This window comes from Zootoca vivipara, chromosome 12 (assembly GCF_963506605.1).
Source record: "Zootoca vivipara chromosome 12, rZooViv1.1, whole genome shotgun sequence".
NCBI lineage: Eukaryota > Metazoa > Chordata > Lepidosauria > Squamata > Lacertidae > Zootoca > Zootoca vivipara.
Genome location: NC_083287.1, coordinates 53,056,677 through 53,071,620, shown reverse-complemented (window position 1 = coordinate 53,071,620; position 14,944 = coordinate 53,056,677). Strand labels below are relative to the sequence as shown.

Sequence of the window (14,944 nt, the reverse complement as noted above, 5' to 3'; positions counted from 1 at the left end):
TGGTACAGTGGTACCTCTACTTACGTTCACCTCCGATTCACACAGCAAACCCAGAAGTATTTTCCCAGGTTTCGCCCCCCCGGGCATGCACAGAAGCGCTCTATGTGCCGCGCGCATGCGCAGAAGAGCTAAACCGTGCCGCGCGCATGTGCAGAAGCAGCACCTCCAGTTGTGAATTCCTTGGGATCCGACCGGATCTCCAGAATAGATCCCGTTCGCAAGCAGAGGTACCACTGTAATTCGTACTGCAAACTGAAATGTGGTTATCCTTCAAGATTCTATGAATTTTGGACAGCGCTTCCCCACCTTAACAAGTTGTAAAAAATGCAAATTACAGGGAAGCAGACAAATTTCATGGGATATTATGGGGAAATAACATGGGGAAATGAATTATATTAGATAAATTTGCTGGGGGGAAGTGTGCATATTAGTCAAAACCGCTATGCTGGCAGGACTTTGATGCTAAAATGACAGCTATCCACCTAGCGTCCATAGCATTCTTTAGTGAAGCCTCCACTTTCACGGCCCCTGTTCCTCTTGCAGGGGATATAAGGCCTGGAGAGCTGGCAGTGGGGAACCCCATCCCCCTGGTGGCTGATATTCTATTACACTGAACTTGCTCTCCAACATTTCCTGATGTGCTCAGGTCATGTCGAGATCTGGTTTCAGGGCCTGTCCGTTACTGGCAGCTTTCCCCCCAGCCTTACCTTCCAAGTCCCGGACTGCAGAATCCGGGACCGGCAGCTGTGTGACACCGGAAGTTGCGTCGACGCAACTTCCGGTGTCGCTTTGCCCTTCTATGGGCACCAAAAATGGCCGCCAGCGGCTTCAAAAGTAGCTTCTACGCATGACCAGAAGTGCGCCGACACGACTTCCGGTGTCGTCGTCGGCCATTTTTGGTGCCCATAGAAGGGCAAACCTGGTGCCCACAGCTGGTGCCCATGGCTAGGAGGAGAAGCAGCAGCAGCGCTTTGCGCTTTGCCTCCCCGGGAAGGAGGGTCCAGAGAAGTGGGCTCTCCTCTCCGCCCTCTTTCCCACCGTTCAAGGTGGCTGTCATGGTCCGGTCAGCGGGTGGTTGAAGCCCTGGCTGGGGACGTCAGGACCAGAGGCAAGATGGTGGTGTAGAAGCAGGAGCAGGTGCAGGGCTGAGGGTCCAGCAGCAGGCAGTCGCAGGGTCAAGGAGCAAGGCAGAGGCGAAGGGCTGGGAGTCAAGGAGCAAGGCGTTGGCAAGGCAAAGGTCCAAGGGTCGAGGATCAAGGTGTCAGCAAGGCAAGGGTCCAATGAGCAAGAGGCGAGATGCAACCAGGCAGGGATCGCGTTGCTGTGGCAAAGAGCTGAAGGGAAATGCTGAGCTTTTATCCCTCCCAGCTCCTGCCACCAGGTGCAGTGAGGTATCAAGTGGCCTCACCTGAGTGACCACTCCTTGCCTCTCCAGCACAAGCTGAGGCTTCACCTGAGTGACCACTCCTTGCTTCTCCAGCACAAGCTGAGGCAGGCCCCAGTCCTGCAAAGCACTACAGGCCCCAGAGCCTGACTCCTGCCCATACTCCTGACAGTGGCGACGACGCCTTTCTTGCCAATCAGGGCACAAATAAAGGGTGCAAAGAGGAAAAATAACCAGAGAGTAAGCCAGCAGCGGAGGAAGCCACTCAAGCACCATAGGGGCGGGGTGCACTGCGGGGCCTCCAGCGTCTGCCTGCTCCCTCCCACTCAGCCGCCCTACAGCTGGGGGGGGGGGAGGCAGTGGGCTGACTGTTTGGGCAGCATGGAGCCTGTGGGTGCGCTGTGGGCCCTGCGGTGAGTGCCGCCCAGCATTTTTGTCACCCCCCTCAGTGGTGACACCCGGGGCGGCCCGCACCTACCGCACCCACCTTCCTTCGCCCCGTGGCAAGAGGAAGAAAGCGCAAAAATGCACAACAAAGAACCTGCACAACCGACGCTGACAAAGCCCCCCCCCCCGATGGACACTAAATAAAACAGAAACATTGTTAGACCCCCCACCCCCTTCCCTTATCTACCGCTCTCCCCCTTTTCCTCCCCAATGTCTCAACAATTGAAACTGATCTGTAAAAATGTCATGAGAGACATTGCACACGTCTTTGTAAACTGAGAAAACCTTTAATAATAATAATTAAAAATTATGGTGCTGGAGGAGACTCTTGAGAGTCCCATGGACTGCAAGAAGACCAACCTATCCATTCTGAAGGAAATCAGCCCTGAGTGCTCACTGGAAGGACAGATCCTGAAGCTGAGGCTCCAATACTTTGGCCACCTCATGAGAAGAGAAGACTCCCTGGAAAAGACCCTGATGTTGGGAAAGATTGAGGGCACAGGGAGAAGGGAACGACAGAGGACGAGATGGTTGGACAGTGTTCTTGAAGCTACGAACATGAGTCTGACCAAACTGCGGGAGGCAGTGGAAGACAGGAGTGCCTGGGGTGCTCTGGTCCATGGGGTCATGAAGAGTCAGGCACAACAATGGACGAGGAGCATTGGGAGTGCCCACACACCCAATTGGTTCACACTGGTATTTGCTGCTAACACCAACATTTTGACAACAGCTATTGTAGAAGGTTGTTCCAATTGCAGTCATTAACAGTCGTCTACAGGTTCACCACACCTATCAGCCATCACCCATTCCCACCACCCTTCTGAGTAATACCCCTCCCCACCCTCTCACTATATATAAGGGTCTGATAACTTCTGTTTCAGTGTATCTGAAGAAGTGTGCATGCACACGAAAGCTCATACCAATGACAAACTTAGTTGGTCTCTAAGGTGCTACTGGAAGGAATTGTTTTCTTTTGTTTCAGCTACGTCAGACCAACACGGCTACCTACCTGTAACCAGATATTATTAGGCAGGGTGCAAAATGAAGGTATAAAATTTCAGGATGAGGGATGAACGTTTCATTATTATTTTTGGAATCTGAGGTCTAGATAAGGCATTATTATTATTACTGGTTTAAACAGAGAAGAAGTTCTGGACTTGCCACAGGAGAATCGAGCTAGCTCCATACCGTGTTTCTCCGAAAATAAGACACACTAGGGCTTATTTTCAGGGGATGTCTTATTTTTTTCCTCCTTCTCCTCCTGCCGCGGCCGGCATTGCTGCTGCACCTATCACTATGTCTTATTTTCGGGGTATGGCTTATATTCCTTGAATGCTTAAAAATCCTGCTACGGCTTATTTTATGGCTACGTCTTATTTTCGGAGAAACAGGGTATTTGTGCACTGAAGCAGCAGCAAACGAAACATACCCATCTCCTACATAGAACCTGCCACATGGGGGCGCTGCAGCACAGCAAATTTCTGCATTGTGGGTGTTTTTTTAATCTTTATTGAGTTTTACATTTTTATCATAATAATATTAACATATCAGATAACAAAAAAGGAAAAATAAAAATTTCCACCTCCCCAAATTTCCACCTGCCCCCGTCTTCCCTCAGCTTCTTCTTCTGTTTTTTTACATATTGACTCCCCCTGCTTGTTGTATTATATCTTCATATTGAATTCTTTATTTCAATTATTATTATTATTCTTTTATCGTTTTAACATCATCTGATTGTTTCTATGCTTTTGTAAAATTGCAAGTGATTACTCAAACCCATAGCTGTCAAGTTTTCCCTTTTCTTGCGAGGAAGCCTATTCAGCATAAGTGAATTTATCTTTTTAAAAGGGAGAACTTGACAGCTATGCTCAAACCCTGTTAGTGGATCGATTTCTTTACATTGTTTCTGTAGATACATCATAAATGGTTCCCAGTCATTTTTAAAGTCTCAGTTGTCTTTATCTCTAAGTCTTCCAGTTAGCTTTGCCATTTCAGCGTATTCCATCCATTTTTCTTGCCATTGTTCCTTAGTTGGTATTCCGTCGCTTTTCCATCTTTGGGCTACCAATATCCTCGCCGCAGCTGTGGTGTACATAAAAGGTTTTCTTCTTCTCTTTTGGCATATCTTGACCTGAAATGCCTAGTAGAAAAGCTTCTGGTCTCTTAACGAAAGTTATCTTAGACATTTTTTTTTCATTTCATTGTAAATCATTTCCCAATAATTTTTAATGATTTTGCAATTCCACCACATATGAAAAAGCGTGCCCTGTTTTTCTTTACATTTCCAGCACTTATCAAAGCTTGTTCTATACATTTTTGCTATTTTTGCAGGTGTAATATTCCATCTATACATCATTTTCATATAATTCTCTTTTAACAGTATACAATCAGTAAATTTTAAGTTCACTTTCCAAAAATTTTTCCCAGTCTTCCATTTGTATATTATGTCCTACTGTTGTAAGCCAAAAATGGCTTATCTTCTTTTTAATATTTTTATTAAAACAAATTTACCAAAACAATTTAACAATCAATATACCCAATTACACCCCCTTTCCCACCCACCCACCCCTCCCTCTCCCACCCTCCAGGGACTTCCCTCAGCTCTTTACTTTACTACAAGAAAGAAAATTCCACCTAAACATTAGGAAGAACTTCCTGACAGTAAGAGCTGTTCGGCAGTGGAACTTGCTGCCAAGGAGTGTGGTGGAGTCTCCTTCTTTGGAGGTCTTTAAGCAGAGGCTTGACAGGCATATGTCAGGAATGCTTTGGTGGTGTTTCCTGCTTGGCAGGGGGTTGGACTGGATGGCCCTTGTGGTCTCTTCCAACTCTATGATTCTATGATTCTATGATTCCCCTCTCTGGTTTGTTTATACATGTTGTAAAATTGTACGTATCATTTACCTTATCTATCATCTGTTCTACCAATAAAATTGTGGATGTTTACTCAAAACCTGCCAAGGAGTCCAAATCTTTCTGCTGTATTTTAAAATAATTTGTAATTGTGGTACAGTCATCCTCACGGCAGCTTTAGCTAATTGACCAGGTGTCCTAATTTTAGCACACCGGGGTTAGTTTAATCATGCAAGTAATTGACTGTGCTATAACTGAACACGGGTCATGCATAAGGTTTGCTCATCTTTGTATTGAAAGCTGTGTCAGGCGATACTTACAGCATGATTCAACTATTATGGATGGTGGCATTTATTTTTATGGTGTTTAAAATAGCTATATGTACCAGAGTTATGTAGCCTAACTATTTTTAACTAATTCCTCAGCATTTAAGTAAAGGTAAAGGTAGGTAAGTGGGACCCGGGTGGCGCTGTGGGTTAAACCACTGAGCCTAGGGCTTGCCGATCAGAAGGTCGGCGGTTCGAATCCCCGCGACAGGGTGAGCTCCTGTTGCTCGGTCGCAACTCCTGCCGACCTAGCAGTTCGAAAGCATGTCAAAGTGCAAGTAGATAAATAGGTACCGCTCCGGTGGGAAGGTAAACGGCTTAGTCATGCTGGCCACATGACCCGGAAGCTGCACGCCGGCTCCCTCGGCCAATAAAGCGAGATGAGCGCCACAACCCCAGAGCCGTAGGTTAAGTCGTTCATGACTGGACCTAACAGTCAGGGGTCCCTTTACCCCTTTACCTTTTAAAGGTAAGTAAAGGACCCCTGGGTGGTTAAGTCCAGTCAAAGGCGACTATGGGGTACGGTGCTCAGGCCGAGGTAGCCAATGTTCGTCCACAGACAGCTTTCCAGGCATAACTGCCAAGTCTCCTGTATTCCCCGGGAAATCCCCGTTTTTCCAGCTGTTCCTAGCTGAAAAAATGGATTTTTTTTGTTTTTCCCCGGTTTATTTTGGCGCAGCGGCCATTTTGGAACTGGGCGGAGCATGCTCAGAAGCTACTTTTGATGCTGCTCTGCCCAGTTCCAAAATGGCTGCAGTGCAACTTCTGGTGTGGTGGCCATTTTGGAACTGGGCACAGCAGCATCAAAAGTCACTTCTGAGCATGCTCCGCCCAGTTCCAAAATGGCGGCAGCACTACTTCCGGTCTGCTACTTCCGCCCGGTACCTTATTTCTCCAACAGCAACTTGGCAGGTATGTTTCCAGGTCATGGGGCCAGCATGACTAAACTGCTTTTGGCACAACAGGACACTGTGACGAGCACCACTGACCTTCCCGCTGCAGCAGTACCTATTTATCTACTTGCACTGATGTGCCTTTGAACTGCTAGGTTGGCAGGAGCTGGGACAGAGCAATAGGAGCTCACCGCCGTCGCATGGATTCAAACTGCCGACCTTTTGATTGGCAAGCCAAAGAGGCTCACTGGTTTAGACTACAGCGCCACCTGTGCCCTAAGCATTTATGACACAAAGTTTGGCTACCTAAGTATACACAGACCTAAGTATACACAGGCTGTAGCTAAAGTGGCTACAACAGTTTAGCTGAAAATGACAAAACAGGACCATGATAAGTTATTCAGCTGCTGATTAAATAGCATAATGTAAAATAGATTAAACATCACAACCTCTGAAGCAAGCTTGCCTTTTGAACTACAGTCATACCTCGACTTCCGAAGGCTTCGACTTCCGAAGAATTCGACTTCCAAAGTCGAAGCCTCCAGAAGTGTTTTCAGCGCGCGCGCAGTCGGCGCATGTGCAGAAGCGCGAAATTGCGCTTCACGCATGCGCTGTAAAAGTGCTTCGACAACCGAAAACCTCGACTTACGAAGACAACCGCAGAACGGATCATCTTCATAAGTCAAGGTACCACTGTATATAAATTCATAACAGGGTTTAAAAGCATATAACTAAAAGGTAGTGGAGGAACCTCTTGTTGAGGATACCAAAGGAAAATAACCCAGTACCCAGAGTGGAAAAGAGACTGAAAGAAAGGCAGCAAAGCTGGAAAAATTGCACAGAGAATTTTTTTTATTTAAAAAAGTTGGATTTTCGGAGCTTTAAAAATAGCAAACAGAAACTGAACAGGACAATCATGATTCATGTAAGGAATGTTATATTCACTGTGTTTTGCCAACGTCTCATAAGTGTTTTGCCAACGTCTCATAAGTTCTATCAATGCTTCTGTTTGGCTCCAGTAAATCTCATAGGATCTAAACACTCCATAAATGCAGGAAAATAAGTTTGCATAAATATCTTTAAGCATGTTCTTCTGCAATTTAGTTCAGTTTCTCTCCTCATTGTAACGGGCTTATAGAAGCCCAGTATCTGGCTTCATCAACTCCTTACCTTCCAAGTCCCGGACTGCAGAATCCGGGACCGGAAGCCACGTGACACCGGAAGTTGCATTGACGTAACTTCCGGTGTTGCTTTGCCCTTCTATGGGCACCAGAAATGGCCGCTGCCGGCTTCAAAAGTAGCTTCTACGCATGACCAGAAGTGCGTTGACGCAACTTCTGGTGTCGCCCCGCCCATCTAGGGGCACCAAAATGGCCGTCGCCGACACCAGAAGTCGTGTCTACGCACTTCCGGTCATGCGTAGATGCAACTTTTGAAGCCGGCGGCGGCCATTTTGTGCCCATAGAAGGGCAAATCAGAAAAAAAAAGGCAGCCGGCAGGAGAAAATAACAGAGAAAAACGGGAGACGAAGTGATACAGGGGACCACCGGGAAAAGGTAAGTAAAAACGGGGGTTTCCCGGGGAAACGGGGTACTTGGCAGCTATGACAACTCCCTCGCCTATTCTTCCAGTGTACGCTGTACTAATCAAACACAAGATGTCACAAACTCTTGTGCTCTCCCGTAGCAGTGAGGAATATGCACAAGACAGGCGCTTTATACCTAAGCACTACTTCCCAAGGTAATTGCTAATAAGGCAAGGACACTGTTGGGCAAAAGATGTTGCCTTAGAGCAGTGATGGCCAAACCTCCAGCTGTTTTGGGACTACAATTCCCATCATCCCTGACCACTGGTCTTGTTAGATAGGGATGATGGACATTGTAGTCCCAAAACAGCTGGAGGACCAAGTTTGGCCATCACTGCCTTAGAGGCTCAGCAATTACAGGCGTGCAAGACTACGTTGGAAAGCAGCGGTAAGGAATCTGGATCCCTCTTGATGTCGTAGGACTCCAGCTCCCACCATCCCTAACCACTCGCCATGCTAGCTGGGGCTCATGGGGGGGGGTTGCAGTCCAACAAGATCTGGAGCCCCACAGACCAGCTGTCCATGTTGTATGGCAAAAACATGTAGCTTAGTTGTCTTAAAATAGTGAATATTAGAGTTTGAAACTTTTAAAGTGCTGGTATCGGGTAGTGTGCTTCAAGCTGTTGTGGACTACAACTTCCATCAGCCCTGGGCAGCATGGCCAATGGTAAAGGGTTAAGGGGTGTTGCAGTCTGGAGGGTACTACATTGGCTATCCCTGAGGGAGAGACTAAGAAACTAAACTAGAAATCAAGAAGTCCCCTCTCCCCAGCTTTAAATCATGCCTCTGCCATGCATCTATAAATTGGCCTTAGACCCATGCAAAGCTTGTCTGTGGCCCGGGGTGGTAGTCTTGTTAGAATAAAGTTATAAATTCAAACACAAAAAAAAGCCTACTCCTGGGCAAGTGTACCCAGCAGCCCGCCACCCTCCATGGGCCTGGCTGGCAGACTCCCAGGAATTCATGAATTGGTCAGAGAAGGTTGACTGTGAGCCAACAAGAATTGCATTGTTCTATCTCTCCCTATTCTAGAGACTGCACACCTCCCAACTTCACTTTATCTGATGAAAGAGGTTGTAACCTGTAAAAACCTATCCTACTCAGTAAGCTGGAGGTGCCAATGTACGTTTTGTCCTTTGCCAATATTAAATAACACAGACACTCTCTGCAATTATGCTACTCCCTAGCGAAAGGACTTTTGGAAGATTAACCCGTTTAGTTTTCCATTTTGGGGTATATAACAGCTAATTGTTGCAAGCCAATGTACAAAAGTCAGGTTTAAGTTTAGCAGCGCAATCGATACCTAAACTGAATATCTTGAGAAGGGTGCACAATTCCAAACCCACAGCGGCTTCCATCTACTGGTGGGATTTCCTCTTCCGCATTAACCAGTTCCATGTCAAAGCAGGTGAGCATCAGGATCACAAACATCTTCAATTCACTCACAGCAAAGAACCGCCCCGGGCAAATCGACGGCCCTCCACCAAAAGGCATAGTGTATTGCTTGAGCTTTTTCCCATTCTTATAGAACTCTCTTTTGGTGCCATCTGGGTTCAAGAACCTGTCGTATTTGAATGCGTGAGGATCAGGGTGGATTTCTGGGTCCATGTGCAGTCCAAGGAAAGGGAAAAGAAGTAGATGGTCTCCTTTGCGAAGAACGTATTCTCTCCCATCAGACATTTTAAGGTCTGTATCCTGCATCACACTTCTGAACAGGAACGGATTCGCTTTCAAGCGCAGGGTTTCTTCTATCGTGCTGTCCAGAAGAGGAGTCTTTATTGTTTCCAGGGACAAATTGAAGGCGGGGCTTCCTGGATTCACTTCCTGGCCAGTCTCTCTCAGTACTCGGTCCACTTCTTCCCACACTGCCTTCTTTGCTTCTGGATACTTCAGGAGATGCACAAGGACCCAGAAGGCAGCTGGACCGGTGTTGGCTTGAGATGCCCAGAGGAGAAGAAACATGAATTGTGTCCTCGTCTTTTCGGTCATCCCAATCTCGGCCATTTGCTGATCTTGCTCAACTATCCAATTGCTGATGTTATCCTTCTGATAGATCTTTTCTACTGACAGTATGCCCCATAAGAATTTCCTCAATCTTTCTGTCTCCATTTTGCCCTGGGGGTCCAGAATGCCAAAAACCATTTGGGGAAATAAGTGGTCGAATTTCTGAAAATTCCCAAAGAAATCTCTACATTGTGTTAGTTTATCCTCCTTAGCGGTTCCTTCCCTCTCAACACCTTCGTCTGGCTCAGTTCCAAACAAAGCCAAAAAAGCAGCCTGGAATATTGTATTGTAGCTAAAGTGCAGGACCCCATCCTGCTGCCAGTGTCTCTTATTCTCACCTGAATCCCAGCTGTGAAGCATCACAGTCTTCAACCTCTCCATCATCACCTGGTTCAGGGCCACTAGACTCTTGCCTCTCAGGTACTTCTTGCTATTTTGTTGCACAATTTTATGATGAGATTGGGATGCGTGGAACCGAAAAGCGTTGAAAACTATTTTCAATCCAAACGTATCAAAATCCAGTTTGTCTTTCGACTTCTTTATTATATCCCGGTAAGTCCAAGGGTCCAGCACAAAATGTAAGTAATTGCCGCCAACCAGCACCGTGAAAATATCCCCGTGTTTCTTCTGCATGCGTACCAAAAATTCTGTAGGCTTCTTCTTGAAATGCATCCCGTGTCCTAGCCATGGAATGAAGCCTTTGTCCAGCGGAGGTTCCTTGGGTTTCCTTTTGCGGAATGCTCCTACTGCATAGAGTCCACCAAATACAGTTGCTAGGAAGGATGCTAAGAAAACGCAAAGCGCAGTCTCCCAGGAATCCATGGCTGGTGTTCAGAAGCCAAGCTGCTCAGCCAACCCAAAAAAACCCGAATCCTCAGCTCTACTTATAATGCACCTGCTTGGCAGACCTGCGTAAAACCGCCCCAGCTCATTTGAGTTGGCAGGCTCTCCTCACTTTTGCATCATTACAGCATTGCATTCTTCACTCAGACCCACATTTTAAGAAGGTTGGTGTTCTGCTTGTTCACAAGCTGAAAAACCGCTGAAGCACGTGAAGTGGAAATTATTGCTGGGAGTTTGTTATGACAGCTTGCTACCTAGGGGGGTGAGATTCTGTTAACTGAATTATATGCTTACCAGCTCCCTGGGTCAGCAGCTGTGGTACAGATCCACTCAAGTCTGTGATTCACTTTCAGTATTAGCCCGGTAGCATGGCAATTATGTTTTGTAGTATATTGTTATGTTGTTGTTGTTTAGTTGTTTAGTCATTTAGTTGTGCATGACTCTTCATGACCCCATGGACCAGAGCATGCCAGACACTCCTGTCTTCCACTGCCTCCTGCAGTTTGGTCAAACTCATGTCCGTAGCTTCGAGAACACTGTCCAACCATCTCATCCTCTGTCGTCCCCTTCTCCTAGTGCCCTCCATCTTTCCCAACATCAGGGTCTTTTCCAGGGAGTCTTCTCTTCTCATGAGGTGGCCAAAGTATTGGAGCCTCAGCTTCAGGATCTGACCTTCCAGTGAGCACTCGGGGCTGATTTCCTTCAGAATGGATAGGTTTGATCTTCTTGCAGTCCATGGGACTCTCAAGAGTCTCCTCCAGCACCATATTTCAAAAGCATCCATTCTTTGGTGATCAGCCTTCTTGATGGTCCAGCTCTCACTTCCATACATCACTACTGGGAAAACCATAGCTTTAACTATACGGACCTTTGTATAGGTATACGGACCTATTGTTATAGGTCCTTAGTGCCAGATCCTCCTTGTATTTCTTAGAGCTGGGCAGAACTAGCTGGGGGGGGGGGGGTTGTTGGAAGAATAGAAGGCCGATGGTGGCTAGCCATTATTAGCCCATCAAGGAAGCCATTAAGAGGTACCAGCTGTGGAGAGGGGCCAGACAAGAAGAGTTTAGGAATTCAGGTTTGGATGACGTAGGCGGGGAGGGTGGGGATAGTTTTGCTGGGTCAGGCATCCCCAAACTGCGGCCCTCCAGATGTTTTGGCCTACAATTCCCATGATCCCTAGCTAACAGGACCAGTGGTCAGGGATGATGGGAATTGTAGTCCAAAACATCTGGAGGGCCGAAGTTTGGGGATGCCTGCTCTACTGTGTGTAATGCTGGTATTCTCCCACCCAAGGCCATCTTAAGCACATCCAGCGACATGGCGCAAAGGTCCCTCCGGCGCGGCGCCCCCTCCCTTTCCCAAAATTTAGAACTTGGGAGCTGCCAGGTCGGTCAGGTAAAGGCATGCGGACCCAGGTGCGCCACACTTCCCCGGGCAAGGAAGGCCAGCCAAGCAGCCAGCCAACCGAGCAGGAGACGGTTGTCACGCCGCCACCTGTGCCCCAGGAGTGGTGGTGGGGCGCGGCGGGCACTGGTGATGTGGAGGAGGCCCCTCGGAAGCCGCTCCCGCTCCCGCCGCTCCCTCAGGCGACAGCGGCTCAGCGGGCGGCGGCTGAGGGGATTCCCGCGGCCAAGGGAGAGGAAGTGGCAGTGGAGGAGGAGCCATGGGGCTAAGTGGCTCGTTGCGCCCTGCCAATGCTGGGGAGCCACTGAGAGGCCGGCGCCCTGGCGCAACGAGCCACCAGCCCCTATGGGAAAGACACATCTGCTCCCACCCCACCCCCAATCCAAGCTTAGGTTGTAGTCATGTGTAAATAAACCATATATCATAAAGACACTGTAAGGGGGGAGAGTATAGAGAACCTCCCCCTCTCATCAGGAGCAGTTCCTCCCCAAGCAGCCATGAAAGCGCGGGGTCTGAAGGGGCTAGTCAGGAAGCGGAGAGAGAGTGCCAGGTCTCTGGCAGCATGGGAGAGCCCCTGCTCCACAGGCGGGAAGAGAGAGAGAGAGACGGAAAGGGGGAACAGGGAAAAGATGGAGCGTAGACCCTTTCCCCCGGCACCGGAATTACGGAGGAGGAGAAAGGGGAGGAGATTCACTGTCCCGAGGCTATTATGTTGGTCGAAATTGCGCAAAGGGGCAGTGCCGGATTCTGGATCGGAAGGAGCAGACATGCACCCAACAGCTCGTTACACGGTAAATAGAGTGCGCCAATAAAGACTGTTAAAATACAAGCATGTGGAAAGTTGTTACTCTAGAGTAGTCGCAACAACCCCTGACAGACGCCACTGTGCCTTATTGTCCCACAGGAGACACAGACCCCTGGAATCTTGCACTTCTGTGGCTGGCGTGTGACAATGTAAATCAAGCTAGTGGGGTTGAGATTTGACTTGTTCCTACTTGAAGAGATGTTCATTGCTTTCCTATCGCATGTTCCTTCATGTTCTTATGAAGCAGTCACTTCACCCAACTGCACTGGCTGCCAAGGAAGCCTATTAAAAGTCCATCTAAAAAGCCGCCCAGAACGGCTGGAAAACCCAGCCAGATGGGCAGGATATGAATAATAAATTATTATTATTATTTTATTAGATTCAAAGGGTTGGTTTTGACTTAGAAAAGCCTTATACACCTCAGGATCACAGTACCTCAAGGACTGCCTCTCCCCATATGAACATCCGAGGCCCTTCATGATAGGTATGGAGGGTAGCAACACGAGAATGGGACTTTTCAGGAGAGTTTACAGGATTTAAAGGGGATTTTGCACCTTGAATTTACTCCAGATAGGTTTGTTATGCTGCCTGTCAAACTTTTGACTCCAGGGTCCAGGTTTCGTTCAGATCTCGATAATTTAACCGGTTTATGAATGGGGTTCTGTCGCAGGGCTTATCAAAAGGGGTTTCCTTAAAGGTAAAGGTAAAGGGACCCCTGACCATTAGGTCCAGTCGTGACCGACTCTGGGGTTGCGCGCTCATCTCGCATTATTGGCCGAGGGAGCCGGCGTATAGCTTCCAGGTCATGTGGCCAGCATGACAAAGCCGCTTCTGGCGAACCAGAGCAGCACATGGAAACGCCGTTTACCTTCCCGCTGTAGCGGTTCCTATTTATCTACTTGCATTTTGATGTGCTTTCGAACTGCTAGGTTGGCAGGAGCTGGGACCGAGCAACGGGAGCTCACCCCGTCACAGGGATTCGAACCGCTGACCTTCTGATCAGCAAGCCCTAGGCTCAGTGGTTTAACCACAGCACCACCTGGGTCCTGATAATTTAACTGGTTTATGAATGGGGTTCTGTCTCAGGGCTTATCAAAAGGGGTTTCCTTAGCATGGCTCTTATAACATGCATGCAACAGTCTTTCTCACAGGCCAAGGGGAGAGGGGAACAGTGGAGGCTTTGTGCTTAAACATTATGCACAATTTTTCCTCTATGCCCAAGCACTACACATCCCCCTTGCAAAAAAAATAAAAATGCATAGTGTGTTGTGATGTGTCTGTTCATGTTTGCATCAAAGCATGCTCTCGCTCGTCCACTCTTTGGGCTTGACAAACTTCATGTTCAGAACAATTAGTGCTTTGGTCCATATCTGCATTGCTGTCAGGGCTGGAGTCAGGCATAGGTCCGAGCTGTGCTCTGCTGCAGCCTCATCCTGTCCATTAAACCCTGTCACCTTTTCTACCTCTGACAGCTTCTCCTCTCCCCAGTCTGCTCCTTCTCCCTCTGATATGTTTTGGCTGTGTGGCAGCTGGTTGTCACTGCAGCCCTTAAAGTGGCCTTTTCCTGCCACACACGTAGGAGGGGGGTTAGCTGGCCTGGCACACCCAACCCCACTTTTTCCATTCCCAGGCTAGCTTGGGCTGATGATAGTTGTAAGGTAAAGGTAAAGGGACCCTTGACCATTAGGTCCAGTCGTGGACGACTCTGGGGTTGTGGCGCTCATCTCGCATTATTGGCCGAGGGAGCCGGCATATAGCTTCCAGGTCATGTGGCCAGCATGACAAAGCCGCTTCTGGCAAACCAGAGCAGCACACGGAAACGCCGTTTACCTTCCTGCCAGAGCGGTACCTATTTATATACTTGCACTTTGATGTGCTTTCAAACTGCTAGGCTGGCAGGAGCTGGGACCGAGCAATGGGAGCTCACCCCGTCACAGGGATTCGAACCGCCGACCTTCTGATCAGCAAGCCCTAGGCTCTGTGGTTGAACTCACAGCGCCACCTGCGTCCTGGCGTAGTTGTACTGCAGTATAACACCAACACATTGGTGAAGGCTGTTCTGTGCTTTCGCTGTTGAGCATCCCTATTATAACTGCATGAAGAACCTGCTGCTCCAACAGGCCGAAGGAACATCATCACACCATCGTAATGTTTCTACTGTTGGGTCTGTTGCTCTGCTTTGCATTTTCTGTTCTGAGCCCCAGACAGATTTTCCAAAGATGTTTTTGTAAATACACCTGTCTTAAATCTTGCATAGTGTTATGAGTTAGGAAGAATTTAGGAAGAACTTAGTTCTTCATTAGGAAGAACTTCCTGACAGTAAGAGCTGTTCAGCAGTGGAATTTGCTACCAAGGAGTGTGGTGGAGTCTCCTTCTTTGGAGGTCTTTAAGCAGAGGCTT

The 14,944-nt window shown here is 48.1% G+C and overlaps 1 protein-coding gene across 1 annotated transcript; it reads right to left on the bottom strand.

The window, feature by feature from the left end:
• Positions 1-6,734: 6,734 nt before the first annotated feature.
• On the bottom strand, positions 6,735-10,486 carry LOC118091944 (5-beta-cholestane-3-alpha,7-alpha-diol 12-alpha-hydroxylase-like). Its single transcript, XM_035129555.2, has one exon. The coding sequence runs from the start codon at positions 10,309-10,311 to the stop codon at positions 8,770-8,772; it is 1,542 nt and encodes a 513-aa protein (XP_034985446.1). The 5' UTR covers positions 10,312-10,486; the 3' UTR covers positions 6,735-8,769.
• Positions 10,487-14,944: the final 4,458 nt, after the last annotated feature.